The 15,660-nt window shown below is 35.3% G+C and overlaps 1 protein-coding gene across 1 annotated transcript; it reads left to right on the plus strand.

The window, feature by feature from the left end:
- The first annotated feature begins 833 nt into the window (after nucleotides 1-833).
- LOC131145780 (uncharacterized) lies at nucleotides 834-14,610 on the plus strand. Its single transcript, XM_058094967.1, has 6 exons — nucleotides 834-1,023; nucleotides 7,275-7,379; nucleotides 8,644-8,783; nucleotides 8,926-8,972; nucleotides 11,759-11,836; nucleotides 14,166-14,610. The coding sequence occupies exons 1-6, from the start codon at nucleotides 985-987 to the stop codon at nucleotides 14,288-14,290; spliced, it is 534 nt and encodes a 177-aa protein (XP_057950950.1). The 5' UTR covers nucleotides 834-984; the 3' UTR covers nucleotides 14,291-14,610.
- Nucleotides 14,611-15,660: the final 1,050 nt, after the last annotated feature.

Raw genomic sequence — 15,660 nt, forward strand, 5'->3', positions numbered from 1 at the left:
CTATTAGTTGATTGTTAGTCAATCATTTAGTATAAGTGAAAAAATGAATTTTATGCTTAATAAAATATTAATTTTACCTTTTTTTTTATTAAATTGCAATAAGAGAACTTAAGAAACTAACATTAATTTAATTAATTAAGTTGAAGAAATTTATTTATGTAAGTAAAATATATTTTGAAAATCGCAAATATAAGTGATTGGTCCAAGTGACTCAATTGGTTCATGTCAACCGGTTGACAAAATATGATAAAATAATTAAATTATTATTAAAAAAATTAAAATATATGAAAAATAAATAATACTAATAATTTAAAATTTTACTTAGATAATTATATTGTTTAAAAATATTTGTTATATACAATTTTCATACAAATTAAATAATTAAATCTGTCTTTCAAAAATAAAATGTAATTTAAAAATAGGCTCGGATGGTCTAGTTAGTTAAATTGCAGCTTTCTTTTTAAGTATGATTGAATCTCATATTTTATAACATGGAAATTAGGATAATATAAATTAAAAATCATTAAATTGACTTAATCATATCTCAATCAATTGATATAAATTTAAATTTATTTTATCATTCATATTTTACTCTCAAAAGAATTAAAATTTAATTTATAATTTTAATTTATATGATTTTAAATTTTAATTGATGTTTGTTAACAATATATTTGATAGGTTAATTGAATTTAAAATTAATGTTATTTAAAAAAAAATTATTAAGAATAAAATTTATTTTTCATATATTCTCAACAATTAATTAACGAATTTTGTAAATAAATTTAAAACTCGAGATTTTATTTTATTTTATTTTATTTTATAGTTTTCAAAAACCATCCCGAGCATACTGTTTAGAACCTAAGCAGCAGCTCAATATTTTCAGAGCGAAGTTGAAGCGATGATCTGAAGGAGAAACGAAGAGAGCCGTTGGGTGGTTTGGAGTCTCCGACGGCACTTGGAGTTCTTGAAGAAGCATAACCGATCATGGAAGCCACCGAGAGATCAGAAGAAACGATCTCAAACGTAAGACAATTTATCTGTACCTCCTCGTTGAATTTGCACTTTTTTTTCTCTCTCCTACTCTCCTTCTCCCCTTTGCTTGAATTATTGCTGTTCGAGTGGGTTACAATTCATCGTTTTTATTTTTATTTTTATTTTTATTAGGGTTTTATATATTCCGATTGGGGAATATCAATTATGTGAACGGATTCGAAGTACAAACCTCAGTTTTATTTGCGAAATTGCTTCTTTTCGTTCTGCACTCAGGATGTGGTTTCACTTATTTGTAGGTTTGTGTAGCACTTTTATTGCTTTGGTGGGCGAAATTTGTTTTTGATTTTTGCTCTACACAGGCAAGAAAAATGATAGAAGAATTGTAGCTATGCACGGCTGATTTTCTAGTCTGAAGATTGTTCTCTATCAACTATGACATTTGCGACTGATTTACGCTTCGTTGGGCTGCTGACAAAGACTCGCCTGTGTTGCACTTCGTGTCTTTTAACTCTTTTTTACTAACTGTCGGCCCCAACTTCGGATAGAGAAGAAGGGGTTCCGTGAGGTAGCTAACACCCAACGTAAATCTTTGTTTATTATTCACTGAGGCGCCCCGATGCATTGCACTTTCATCCGTGGGCTCTTGAAAAAAAAATAGTTAAGGGTGGGTGAGCTCATCGCCTTGAAGCTACATACCCTGCCTGCACTCAGTTTGGTGTCAAATATGTGTGTCTGTGTGCATTATTTTGAATGTGAGTGACTGATGAAGCTAGTCAACACTAGGATTAAATTGAGAACTTGGAACATCAGGACCCTTACTCATAAAAGCACAGAAGTAGTTGATACGATGATTAGATTAAAAAAAAATTACCATAATTTGCCTTCAAGAAGTAACTTTTTTTTAAAAAAAAAATTGAAGTGTCAGGATTTAAATTTGGTACTACTGAAAAGATAACAAGAGGGAAGAAAATCAATTACTGATTTTAGTATTTTATAGTAGTATGGTATATCCTGTATTGCTGAGATTAAATGTGCTGCCCAAAGTACATTATGAGCTTTTGGTTGAACTTTAGTTGAGTGCAATCACACATCAACTAGGCTGATCTTGGATTGAGCTCAATCTTTTCTTTTCTTCTTCTACTTCTTCTTTTTCTTTTGTTTTGTTTCGTTTTGTTTTTTTTTTTTTTTTTCAAGCTGAGCTTGGGATTGCTTTTAATCCAACCCAACTCAGCCTATCAACATTTCTAAACAAAAAATATATGACAATACAGAAAAAGAGATCCACACATGCAATGTGCATTAAAGTCTTGGCAAATAATATGAAATGTATTCCAAGCTACCTTAAAAGGCCTTTCTAATCAAGTCACTTGGGCACTAGAAATAGAATTCCACTCGAACCCCTCAAACATATGCCTGCAAATATCCTCAATAAAATCGATCAGGGGAAAAAATTTGTAATCTCATTAGCAATCAAACAAGAATCAAAGTAACCACACCCTCCCTTAGCCCCAATTCCCTAACCAAGCTCTCTCTTGTCTTACTAATGGCCAACCTATGAAAAAAATTTTAATTGCAATCACACCCTCTATCCCATTTAAGATTTTTGCGTTTGCCTCCAACTCCACACTTCCTTGAAAATAACATCCTCCAAATCATTTTTCAAGGGAATTGGCTTAGTAACCTCACAATCTAAAAGGCTCCCTTCTTCCCTTTTCCTATCCGAATGATCGAGCTCACATAATTTCCCGAAAAAACTTCAAAATTCCCCTTATTTAGGACATCTTTTAATACGCTTAAGCTTTTTCATGGATCCAACACCTTCCCAACCCCCTCATTCTCATGAGTATTAAGAATGTGGCAAGCATCATCGTAGACAAAGACCCAAACGATAGTGTTGTAGGTGTATAAAGAGTAGTGGGTAGAGCCATAAAAACTAAAATGGTTGTACAACAAGCGATAACTAATGTTGTTAACCCAAAGCAAGTGTAGCGAAAAAACTTTGTTAGGAAAATTCGGAAGGCATGGATAATATTATATAAGGAATATTGGGAAGCAAGAAAATATTTATAGAAGCAGATTTGAACGGTCACATAGGAAAGATAATTAGCTTTATGAGATGATGTATGGAGGACATGCATAGGGAGACAAAAAAGAGTCTATGATATGATCTTAGAGGTTGCAAGGTTATATGATTGTGTAGTAACAAAAATATGCTCTAGAAAGAGAGAATAACACATAAAATCTTCAAGGGGGGACAAAATAAAATTCAACTAGATATTTGCATTCAAAAAAAAAAAGGAAGAGACTAGGTAACATAGATAAGTGTGAGAGAACTAGGTGGTAAAACTTAAAGGATGAAAATATAATAATAAAGGCAAAATGATAAAGAAGACAATGGGAGAATGGGGGATAATGTAGGCACAAGCACTCTTTGGAACCAAGTGTAATGGTAAAGTTGTCGCTGTAAGACCTGGAGGTCACAAGTTCAAGGTGTGGAAACAGCCTCTTGCAAAAATGTAAGGTACTATAGACCCATTATGGTCCACTCCTTCCTCGAACCCTGCATACGCAGAGCTTTGTGCACCAAGCTGCCCTTTTTTAGGCACTCTTTGGAATAGGATGACTAGTTATACTAGAGACATAGTGAAAGACTATGTTAATCTAGGGGAAGATCCAGGACTAGTAATGAGATTTAGATGGTTTGAGACTTTGAGCACTTGCAACATAAACCAAATAATGCACCTATGAGGGGTATGAGTTGTTGTTAGCATGGTTTTAAAAATTGATGGTTATGTTACGTAATGTCCTTACTGCCTTTCTATACCATTACAGGACAACATCTCATAATAAGTGTCCTGATTCACATTCATATCACCTGATAGGGTCTACTATGGCATTGTAACGGCTGTTAGGGTTGGTGCCGTTACTGTCCACTACAGGCTGTTGTGCCTTTGAGACTGGCTATGAATTGCTTTAACAATTTTTTACATGGATTTTGTGAAAAAAAACATTCCAAGCTCATATAATTTGAAACAAAATCTATAAACTATATTCATCATATTTGCTATAAAAATCAAGAATTAACTCAAATTAATTGAAGATAAACAAATTTGTTGTATGTAGGAAAGCAAAAAAAAAATCATATTTTAGAAGTTTTTTCTTTTTGGTTAGTAATTATATTTGTAAGATACGTAAAAATTGTAATAAAACTTAAATTTGAGGCCAAGTAATCTTTAGTCTTTGCTCCATTTTGCTTCTTCTTTGACGTGATTATGCTATGGAATATGGAATATAAAAATGTTCCATTGTTTATGTTTCATTATGTCATGATTTTTTTTTTGGCTCAAATAAGATTTATACTCAATAAAATGGTGACTAGTAACAGCTACAAGGATTTTCTCCCTTTAGTGACAAAAGAACCAATATATCATTCAACTCGTTTAGCATGCTACACGTAACTTGATTTAAAGTTTTTGTAATAAATCATTTAACACATTGGCATGCAAGATTTTGGTGTCAAAACATGTGAATCTATAAGTTCAACAATTTTTCTAATGTCATAAACAGAGCAGCACCCTTTACATGTTATGTAACACCGGAAATGACTGCGACAGCTGCACTACGGCTGTTGCTGCCACTGTTTTCTGAAGTATGGTTGTTAGTGAGAGTAGGATGGGAAAGGGTAGGCTTATAATAACTTGGATTCAGATAGCAAGTAAGAATTTGGCAGCTCTCCAATTTTCTGGGAATATTTCCCTAGGTTATGCAGAATAGTGGAAGAGGATTTATATCACTAATCACGTCTAGTGGGACATAAGACTTTGTCATTGTGTTCCGTTGGCTGCTCCTTAAATAGAAAACAGGAAAATAAAATAGTTGTAACCTTATGATAAATCTGGAACTGGATTTGACCTTTTGAGGTGGTGACTTTTGTTGTTTGATTGGTTTTCTGAATAAGAAAAAAAAGTAAAATAAATATATTTCTGATTTGTTTTTCCTCATATTTTCTCATTTATATTGCTTGATGCAGTCATTTACATTCTGTAATGCTGGTTGTTTGCAATATATTTGCTGATTGATAATCTGATTGATTTTTAGTGTTCAGTATTCTGTTAGTGGAAGTAAACATGGTCATGTGACCTAATGTATAGAAACAAAGGTCAGCTAAGAGAGAAAATATAACCTTTTATTTTTTAAATTAACGTTCAATACTTTTGGCTCTGTGCTGGAAATGGAATAATGCTTGAATAAATTCTCAATTGGAGAGATATCCCTCCAAGATTTGTTTTCCTTAGCTATGTGGGATTACTGTCTTGGTTGGATGATGCCTAGAGTGCAGAATTGAGTATTCTTTGCATTGCACTTTTGATTTCAATTTCATTATGATTTTAATGAAGCTAAAAGTACTTCATGGTCAATTAGACTCAATGATGAGGCATTCACACTCCTCCCTATTAGTGTCACACCTGAGTTTGGACTTAGCAATCCAGCCAACCTTTTGTTTAGAAATGTTTTCTCTTTTGCTTCAGAATCTACTACATGTGATATAGCATCTGGTATCACAGAGCTTTCACATCATATCAAGGATCAAGGAAGTGCATATATATGTAGCCTCACTTCCATATTTGAGAAGCTGTTTTTGTGACTTAAACCTGTGAACATCAAGTTTGGTGTCACCAATGACGTTGGGTCAAGGCTCTTTATTTAGCCCAGAAATTTAACTCAACATGAAAAGTTCCTTATTTCATGCTTGAACCATATAGAAGAAGTGACTCCTAAAGTCACTTTTTATTTTTTTATTTTTTTTCTAGTATATATTGTGGGTTTTTCACATACAAATTCTCATTGCATCTTCCCTAGGAGTAGAAAATTAATGCATGGCTTTTATATCCTAGTATTGCATGATTTGTATAAACCATAATGGCCTAGAAATCTCTAGTGTCTTGCCTTTTGTTTTACACTATTTCTTGGAATCCCATTCTTGTGGACGGAATGCCTGCCTCATAGGATTATTTTTATTGATTTTGCATTTTAAGATTCTTGAAAATGTTGACAGGAAGCCTATTTAGTGTTTGGTTCGACATGATGGAAAGGGTTTCAAAAATATTGCTATTATACCCTTGACTAGTTATGCACAATTTTCGAAGAATAATAATATTTTCTGCCCAAAACTTACTAAGAACATGTACCAAGTAAAATCAATGTCTTAAAATTTTCAACACATCATAATTATTATAACAAAACAACTATAATAATATTGCTTTCATTTTTTATTGCTTTCAATTTTTAATATTGTAATAATTTATTATAATAAACATAATAACAGTGTGTGATTATACTATATTATGAGGGCATTAATGTCCCATAGGCCAGAATAGTCAGGACAATTTAGTTCCAAAAAAAAATGCCCATGGGAATGGGATTCCCATGAAAGATACCCATGGCTGAGCATTGGAATGGGATTTCTATTTTTTGTGGGAATCTTTTCATTCCTAGGTAATTTGAGAATGGGATGCCATGGGCAAATGTGGGAATCATTCATTATGCTACATCACCTTCCAGCAGCATAACAAACGTGGGAATGGGATGCAATTGGCATCACATCACCAGGAATGTTGAAAGATCCCGCGAACTAAACGGCCCTAAGTGATTCTCCTAATTGGAGCAATTTATTATTTCGGACACATCTCATACCCACAGTACTGAATCATGACCGCATAATCAAAAGCTGTATAAGGTCTCTACAGAGGAATTTTAATCTGTTCCTAAGATCCCTCCTCTTTCAGACTTTTTGAGATTATATGTAACTGGTCCCTTAGCATGTTTAGCTAGTAACTTACTAGTTCTATGGAGTACTTCTGCAACAAGTATTAGCATAACGTGATTAAAGGGTAATGTGGCTTGGCTTAGAGTATGGGTCTTCCTTGAATCATGGGGGGACCATTTTGTTAAACACACTCAAATAATGTGTGGACATTTACCTAGTCCTTGAAATCTTCAAGATAATTTAGCTCCTAAAAGAGCAAAAGAACATTGGATTTTGTCATTCTGTTCTGAATGTGAATATGCTGTATTGTTTTATATATCAATCATCTACCAGTGAATGAATACATAGAATTGGACGTTTTTCATTGGGTATGCATCTTATATTCTTATAGAAATGTCATGAACAATGAAATGCAACAATATTTTCCTTTTTCATTTTCTATATTTACCACCTTTTGATAACAATCTGTTTTATCTTCACAATTATGGGCTACTCCGGTCTCCTCCCTAACTAGATTACTCCAAGGATCCCTGGAACTGTCAACTGGGGCACAGCAACTGTTGTTGGAGTGTTTGCTGGCATGTTATATGGTGGTAGCAAGGAGGCATCTACTTCTGTTGTAAGTTCACTGTCAGATATATCTTCATTTGAATATTACATCTTTTTCTGGAACGAATGAGACTGTGATTAAGCCATCCAATGAGCTTCTCTGCCCTCCTGTTTTATGTGCATAAAATTTGAAAAGGATAAAAGCTAGAGAGGACAACAAAAAGCATAAAAATAAAGATTTATACAAGTGGAGTTATAGTTCAGATGGAAAAATATGAAAATTTAATACTTAAAAATTGAAATTTTAAGTGAACAACCTCAATAAATTTACAAAATTTTGCATGCTTATCGGAGACTGTCCTCTATCATCATTTCCAACAGTTGCCATCAATGTTGGCCATTATGTCTGCTTCTCTAAAGGTGAGATAAGATGTGGAAATCGGGTTTTATGGTTTTCAGTTGTTTTGGCACTAGAATATTTTAATATCCAGATTTGACTTTTGTGGATTGAATCATTCATTTATACATAAATTTATTTAGAATTAAAAGAAAATGTACATATGAATGTAAATATAATTAAAGTAAAAATATCCATAAAATTTCTAAGAAATTGAAAAATAGTAAAAATCATTCCAATCCTCCCTCTATTGCCGTTCTGTCTGCTCGGATGTTCTTCTTGTCGACCCTAACCCCCCCCACTCACAATTGAGTTTTGGAAATCTACCCGTACACCAACTCACACATATTGTGAATAATTTCATTTTATATTATTTTCCAATTTGTATTCTTTCATATTTTAAACAATTCATAATTATTGTCAATAACTTATCCTATTCTTTTTCCTTTTTTAATTTATGTCTTTTGATTAAAGGCCCCACAGGAAACACATGTTCAGAGACACAATCAATTTGTCATATTTGTTTTACCTTATAAATATTTACCAAGGTTGCTGGCTTTTCAGTGTTTAGTTTTTGTTTCTGGTTTTCTTCATAATTTTTGAGTGATGCCCCTTAAGTTTTGATGCAATGTTGGTGGTATTATACGGGTTGGTAACAACCAACAAAACCAAAAAAAAGAGTTCATTTTTCATAGCAAGTCGAATGCCGAATGAGTTTTTTGGAGTTTAGAATTTTTTCGTCACCACCTTTCCTTCCTCCTTGGGTTGGCGGCCGTCTGATAAATGGTTGGAATTTATATACACCATAAAGAAACCATAGGGTTTTTTTCTTTCTGATATAGAACGTTTATTCTAAAACTTACTGTATACTAATAACAAAAAAACACCAAAATGGGGAATGAATGACAATTTCAAGCGCTTTGCAATGTTTTGGCAGAGCAAGGATGCAGAGGTAATGTTGAAGCTTGGTAGTACGCCAGACAAGCGTGAACAGTATCGTCTAATGAGAGATGCGATGGAGAAAAGGTTCATCCGAGTCACGCGTGGTTCAATAGTTGGTGGAGTGCGCCTTGGAATGTTTTACTACACACTGCTTACTCTACTGCTTACACATACTGCGGCATTATGGTTTTAACAGAATCTCCTTCCTTGCGAAAAAGGGTGAACAAAACGGGGTGTCACCATGATTTTTACAAACAAAAACAATTGTTGCTTGGAGCTGGAGCCTGTGTTCGATCACCACTGCTGCACATTTTGGTTTAATCAGTAGATCCTTCTTCAGATCTTTAGACATGAGAGTTGTTATTCACTTATTAGTGGTATTTGGTATTTGCTTTCTATATTTTGACAGGAAATGGTGTTCTGTTTTCAAAATTAATTTGGTTCAAATTGATTAAAAAATAAGTCCGGATTATATGTGGTACAAATGAAATTTCCACCAATTCGCAAAGGGGGTCTCTCTCTTCCTGCCTTTTCTCCTTCCCCCCCCCTCTTCCCCCCCCGCTTCCCTCCTCCCCCCCACCCCCCCGACCGGTTCCCCCTTCCCCCACCCAGATATGAGTTCTCTTCTTCTTCCCTCTGGTTCCCCCCCCCCTCTTTCCCCCCCCGGACTCATTCAACCCCCCCCCTTTCCCCCCCAATTCTTTTCTTCTTCCCCCCCCCCCCCACCATCTCATTCCCTCTCTCTTTAGTTCCCCCATCTTTCCCCATTTTCCTCTCTGCACCCCCCCCCTGTTCCCATCTCTTCCGCCCCCCCTTCTTTCTCTTCCCACCCCCCCCCCCGGTGTTTTCCCCCCCCAACCCAGCCCGCCCTAGCCCCTCCCCCTCCTCTCTTGATGCCTCCGTCCTCGCCTTTTTCTACAGCCCACCCCCAACCCAGCGATAGGAGCAGCTGTCGCAGGAGCCCCCGGCCTTCCAGTCCCTGGCCCGCTTCGCCCCTGCGGTCTCACCCCCCGCCCCCGGGCGGGCCCCGACGCCACCCCCACAAAAAAACTCAAACGCATTTGGGGTCTAGAAGGTGGAGACACGTACGACATATGAAAGAGGGAACAAAGCCGAAGGAGGGACAACCCAAAACTGAAAAAGGGGTTTCCTGAACGGGCGGTCAAAATAAGTAATGAAAACATGGTACGAAAAGCACACCGAAATCTCATTTCCTATTTAATGAGATAATTTTTTAGCAGAATGGAATTAAAATAGGATTTATATTGCTGTTGGAATGTGATTAATTCATTTGGTTAGTTACATAAAATGACTATCGGAATCATAGTTTTGATTTTGGTGTTTTCACTGTTGGTTGTACTGCATGCATTTTTAATAAGTACTTAAATAGCAATACTTCTTGTTGGAATACGATTACCTTTGGTTAATAACACAAAAAGAATAATAAAATATTATTTTTTTGTTTTTTAATTATTGTTATTATATCATTATTGTTAGTGTTATTATTGTTGTTGTTATCAGCAGTGGCCCCATTGAGACAGTTAGCTTGTGTGTGTGTGTGTGTGTGGTTTCTTTTTTTTTTTGGGGGGCTATCCGCAAACCAAATAGGGGGGTTACAGAAAACTCAAGCTAGCAATATTTGAGTATATACATCAATTTTGGTTCACAAAATAGAATAGGCTGGAGCAGAATGGAATACAGAACATGCGAAAACCAAGTAACAAAGTTGATTTCGTACCATTTGGTTCCATTCCATTTTGTCACATGTCGAACACTTTACACTGTATGAAGGGCTGTGAAACACTAGTTGAAGCACAAAAGGTTAACTAGTTGGCCAAAAGTAAAACCACAAACTCACCTGTTGATAAGCAGTGAATATAAAATAAATGGTAAACAATAAGCAAGCATGAAGTAAACCCAATAGTCATGTTTTAAATAGCGAAGCAATGTTATTAATCTTATTACACCTCCATAGGTAACACATGTTCAGCAACAGAAGCAGGTAGGCTAAACATGTTTACAATAGCTATTGAGTTTTACGAAGATTGATAAATAAGTGCCTTCTCTAAAGAGCTTTCTGTGCAAATTTAATTCAGGCACAAAGACATTCTCTGCTTAAAAATAAACCCTACACTACTATTTACAGGACAGTTACCCACCAAATTAGTGCAATATGAAGCAGGTGAATCAGTAGGTACAAGCATAATATCTTAAACAAAGCTTTGGCTTTTTAAGCCATTCCTATTACCAAAATGTGTAGGATTAGGATTTTCTGACTTTGGCCTTCAATATCAACCTCTTCTATCCTGTTGGCAAAGAATCCTCTTTCCACCTTGAGTATTCTCATGTGGTCATGAACCTGGAAAATCGAACATAGGTGCTGTTATGAGATATTTCAAAATGGTGGAAATCTTCAAAAACAGGTATAACTTTTGGATGGACACCTGCACCTGATAGTTGATATTATAGTCCATTTAAGTAACACAGATCTTGCCTAATTTCAGGATTTATGTCCATCTTGGTTTGAGTTTGAAGGGATATGCTGTCTCTCTTGAACAACACCCATCTGAAGACTGCCAATGCAAGATCATTGAAAGTGTTTCCCTAGACATTTATTAAAATAATAAAATTAGTTGCAGTGCTCTTCAGAGTTTTGATGCTTTCTCTTACTCTTCATTTCATAAAATTCTCCTCTTAAGAGCTAAACTGAAACTTGGGGGTTGTCCTCGCATTGGTGGTGGTGGCAGGAATAGTAATTTTTTTATTTTTCAAAACTCAACTTTTTTTTTTTAAAAAAAAAATCCTGGATTGTGTGCTTAAGTCTTGCAAACAACTCTTATGTAATCCAGCCATTAGTAGATGACAAGATGTCCTTATTACATGGATCTCAAACAAGTGCAAATTAATTATACTTAAGACATGCTGAGGTCTCTTGTGAAATTGATGTTTAAAATTTTGTGTTTTTTATTTGATGTTTGAATTATTTATCTTTCACTGATTAATTCTACTTTGTGCAACGCCTCCAAGATCATTTCTGAATGAAGATAGAGAATTGAGGAAATGCCATCATTTTTCTTAACATTTTGCTAATTTTTACCATACGTTTCCAGTGCCTGGATCACTCCTTTGGCGAGCAAGGAATGTGCTTTTGGGTTCTGTTCTCGGTGCTGCCATTTGCTTTCCCCTTGGTAAGATGCATGCTCTATTTGTTTAATTAATGTCTTTACTGGTTTCTATAAAACAAGAATATCGGTAAACACTCCTGTGACATTTGGTTTGTGGGTTCAATCCATGATTTCTGGGAATCCTTATAGATTCCTAGCTATTCCCACGTTTGATTTGCGTTTTATAATCAGGAATCCCATTCTCACGAATCATACATATCTCCATAAGCTTTTCAATGCCGGTATCCCTATATCCATTTTAAAAGGTAGTGATCCAAGTTTCCAAAGAGTCACCAAAAATTATGAAGTCACAAAAATCACCTGATTCTATATTCTCAAAATTAAAAAATATCCTAGTTATGAAGTGACTTGCACATGGATAAAGTGATTCTCATCTATATAAATTGCATGTTTATTATTAATCTTATTATTATTATTATTTTATAATAGTTACACTATTAAATTAGCCTTTGAATTATGCAATCATTTATTACTTATTTCAATTACTACTTTTGATATTGTGTTTTCAATGAGTTGGGTAATTCTCCACTATTTAATTTTATCTGTTGAATTTTGTTCTAAAATACCATGTATAAGATTTTTTATTTTTATTTTTTGGTGAAGGATTGCTTGTCCAACGTAAGGATATTTTGAGAATAAAAAGTTATTCTATCATCATTCGTAAGAATAAATTAAACATGGGAATTCCACATGCCTAGGAATGCATCAATATAGTGCTTCTAAACCAAACGTGGGAATCCTATATTCTTCAAATCCTGTATTCCAGGTATCATGGTTCCCAGAATCACAATGCCGGAGGGCATCTTAGATGCCACAAATCAAACGCCACATTAGAACTGCCCTGCTATATCTCTGCCATTAATTAAAGGAAGAGAGGTAGTTTTGAATTAACATTTTCCCTCATTATTGATTATTCATAAAATCTCTCTAGTCATACAAATTATCTTTTATTTAGAAGATTTGCAACCCTTAGATAAATAAGTAATTTAATGAAAATTTTTAATTTAAATTTTAAAATATTTTTATAACTCATTATTTCCATAAACACTGCTGTTGTCTACATTTTTTTTTTTTTTGTGGTAAAAGAGGGTGGCACCTCCTAACTTTATTAGAAAACCCCTCACAGGTGGGGCATAAATGTAAAATGCCTCCTTAGCTAGTAAATTATTAATGTCTTACCTGTTGTCATGCCATTTGTTATATGTTCCATTATATATATATATCCTTGTAATAGAATTGCACTTGGTCATAATGCATAAAAGCTGGGCTTGGTAAGACCTGTTTTATTAATAGTATCACTCAAGTGTGCTTACTGGTTTGATTATCAAAAATGAAAAATGTAATGCAAAATCTGACTCTAATAGACTTAATATTATCTATCACCTTAATTTCTGGCATTGATCAGATATTGAATCTGTGCATTCCATTTTACATGGTATATGAGCTAAACCTTATGCCAACTATTTGGGGTTGGCTATATGAATCCTCCCCATTTAATTTGAGGATATTCTACCAGTTGTTCTGTTTATACGTGTTCATTGAACTAAATTTGGTTGTGTTATGGGGAGTGTTACCATTATCATTGACTAGTCTGAAATCAAAATGGGGTTATAACTGAAATTTTAAACTGCCTTGCTCTAAGTATGAACTAAGACAGGCTTATTTTAAGTAATGCAGAACCAGCTTTGTGGTCAGTTTGTAATCTAAAACCCAAGACAATGATTGATTCTATTTTCATGCAATTTGCAAATGTCAGCATCAATCATTTTAACTGAAATTAATAAGAGTGAATGGACAGAAAAAAATTGAAGGCTATCCCTACTATAATTGACTCTGTTCTTATTCAAGCCCTCTATTCACAAAAGTAGTGCTCATCTGAGTGCACCCTGCTAGCTAGAAGGAATCAAAAGAAAGAAAAACCGAACCACCTCTCTTTGTTGTGACCCACTGCAACCATCATAGTGCCCCTGCGTCCGCATGTAAGATGTTATATTATGAAAATCTCTACCCAATATGTGTCTCCAATTCCTGATATTGTTATTCTTGTGTCATGGCCCATATGTACTTTTTTCTGTTTCTTTTTGTTTCCTTTTTTGGACATTCAGCAAACTATCCTGTACACCAAGTGATTCTTCAATCGCAATTTGACAGAACATTTTACTGAAATAGCTGTAAGATCTTTTTAAAGTATTGCAGGTGATTGTAAAATTCCATTGCCAGGATATCTGTGGATGGACAATGTGGGAAAGCTCTAAATATGATTAGAGGCTTACATTTGGAGTTGATTAATATAGGTGAAGCTAGACATCTGACAAAAGCATTTTTGTGACAGGTTGGCTCCATCTGAAGCTTGTAGAGAAAGCAAATGAAAGTAGTTTGGCTGCAAATGATGGTGGAGAATCAAAGGGTGGTGTCGGTGCTGCAATTGAGAGACTTGAAGGGAATTTGAGTAAATAGATCAGAAATATTTGTAGGGGCAAAGCCCCTTTTATCTTTTATAATGAAAAGAATATGGCAGGGCCAAAAGAGAAGAGTGGGATATCTCCAACCAGGATTAAATAGTTATATTTTGTATGTTCATCATTTTCTCTGGTGTCTATTCATTTTCTGGTTTCTTTTTTCAAATTATTCTTTTGTTTGACAGCAGAAAAGCTCCATTTTCTACGTTGGCTTCATCCTACAGGATGATTTTTTTTGTTGTTCGATGGGACAAGACATACAATAGGTAACTCTTACCTCCAAATCTATATATTCTTCTGCTATTTTTGGCTGAAAAACTTGCTTTCACATAAATTTACATTTTCTTTTGTAAATTTTATTGTGGGGGTAGTGGAAAGTAAAAGACGTGGAGAGGAAGCGGAAACAACACAGAAAATAAGCGGGTGTGAAACAGAAGAAAGAGGGGAAAGCAAAGAGGAAATAAGAAGGTGGATGTGAAGTTCAGGTATGATAAATGGAATGAAACAAGGAAAGTGAGCGGAAAGGCACAGAACGAAAGAACAAAAGCCAGAAAGGGACAAAGATTGGGTTAGAAGTAGAGCGGAGACAAACGAAGTGGAGGGAAAAAACAGGGCGAGGGGAGAGGAAGGGACAGGGTCACAAAATGGAAAAAACAAGGAGGACAAAAATAATAAAAGAGGAGAAAGTAAAAGAAAAAAGAGAAAAGGGGGTAGGACAGAGCAGAAGAGGGACACGAATAAGAGCGAAACAAAAGAAGGTGCGAGACACACACAGATGAAAAACGGAGGAAAAGAAGAACGCAGATTGTGGGGGCAAGAGACGCAGCTAAGTAACAGAAGTACAATGGTGAGGTTGGGGAGCGAAGGCGGGCGAGCACAAAATGTAAATCGAGAAAAAAGAAAAGAGGAGAATAAGGAAAATGGTGTATCAACAACAAGGGCCAGAAGCAAAAGAAGAGTGAAACACCAAAAAGTGAAGAGACGAGGGAGAAACAGGGGAACAATATGTAGTAAACAGAAGATGAGTAAGTACGTAAGCGAGGGGGCAGTGGGCCAGAAGGGGAGATACAAAGAAAGGGGGAGAAAAACAAGGAACGGTAAGCAAAAATAGGTAAAAAGAATGGTACAAAGATAAGCATATAGTAGCTAGAGAGGAGATAAAAAAGAGGGTAGAGGGGGAAAGGGACTAACAGAAAGGAAAAGAGACAGAGCGGACGGGGGAGAGTATGGGTTCTGAAGAGGAAAAGTAAGGAGCAAAAGAGGTGTGGAGTAAACGAGCAAAAGACAAGAAGAGGACAAGGGGGTGGGGAAAAGAAAGAAAATGAGGGAAAGGAAGAGGGAAGGGAAGAGGGGTAGAGAAGAAGGCAT

The sequence above is a fragment of the Malania oleifera genome, chromosome 13 (assembly GCF_029873635.1).
Source record: "Malania oleifera isolate guangnan ecotype guangnan chromosome 13, ASM2987363v1, whole genome shotgun sequence".
NCBI classification, from domain to species: domain Eukaryota; kingdom Viridiplantae; phylum Streptophyta; class Magnoliopsida; order Santalales; family Ximeniaceae; genus Malania; species Malania oleifera.

Bases quoted from the DNA above. Each gene is read 5' to 3' on its own strand.
- LOC131145780 (XM_058094967.1), top strand. From the start codon at position 985: ATGGAAGCCACCGAGAGATCAGAAGAAACGATCTCAAAC. The intron at 7,380-8,643 runs GTAAGTTCACTG...ATGTTTTGGCAG, and splicing joins AGGAGGCATCTACTTCTGTT to AGCAAGGATGCAGAGGTAAT. The intron at 8,973-11,758 runs GTAGATCCTTCT...ATACGTTTCCAG, and splicing joins TGCACATTTTGGTTTAATCA to TGCCTGGATCACTCCTTTGG.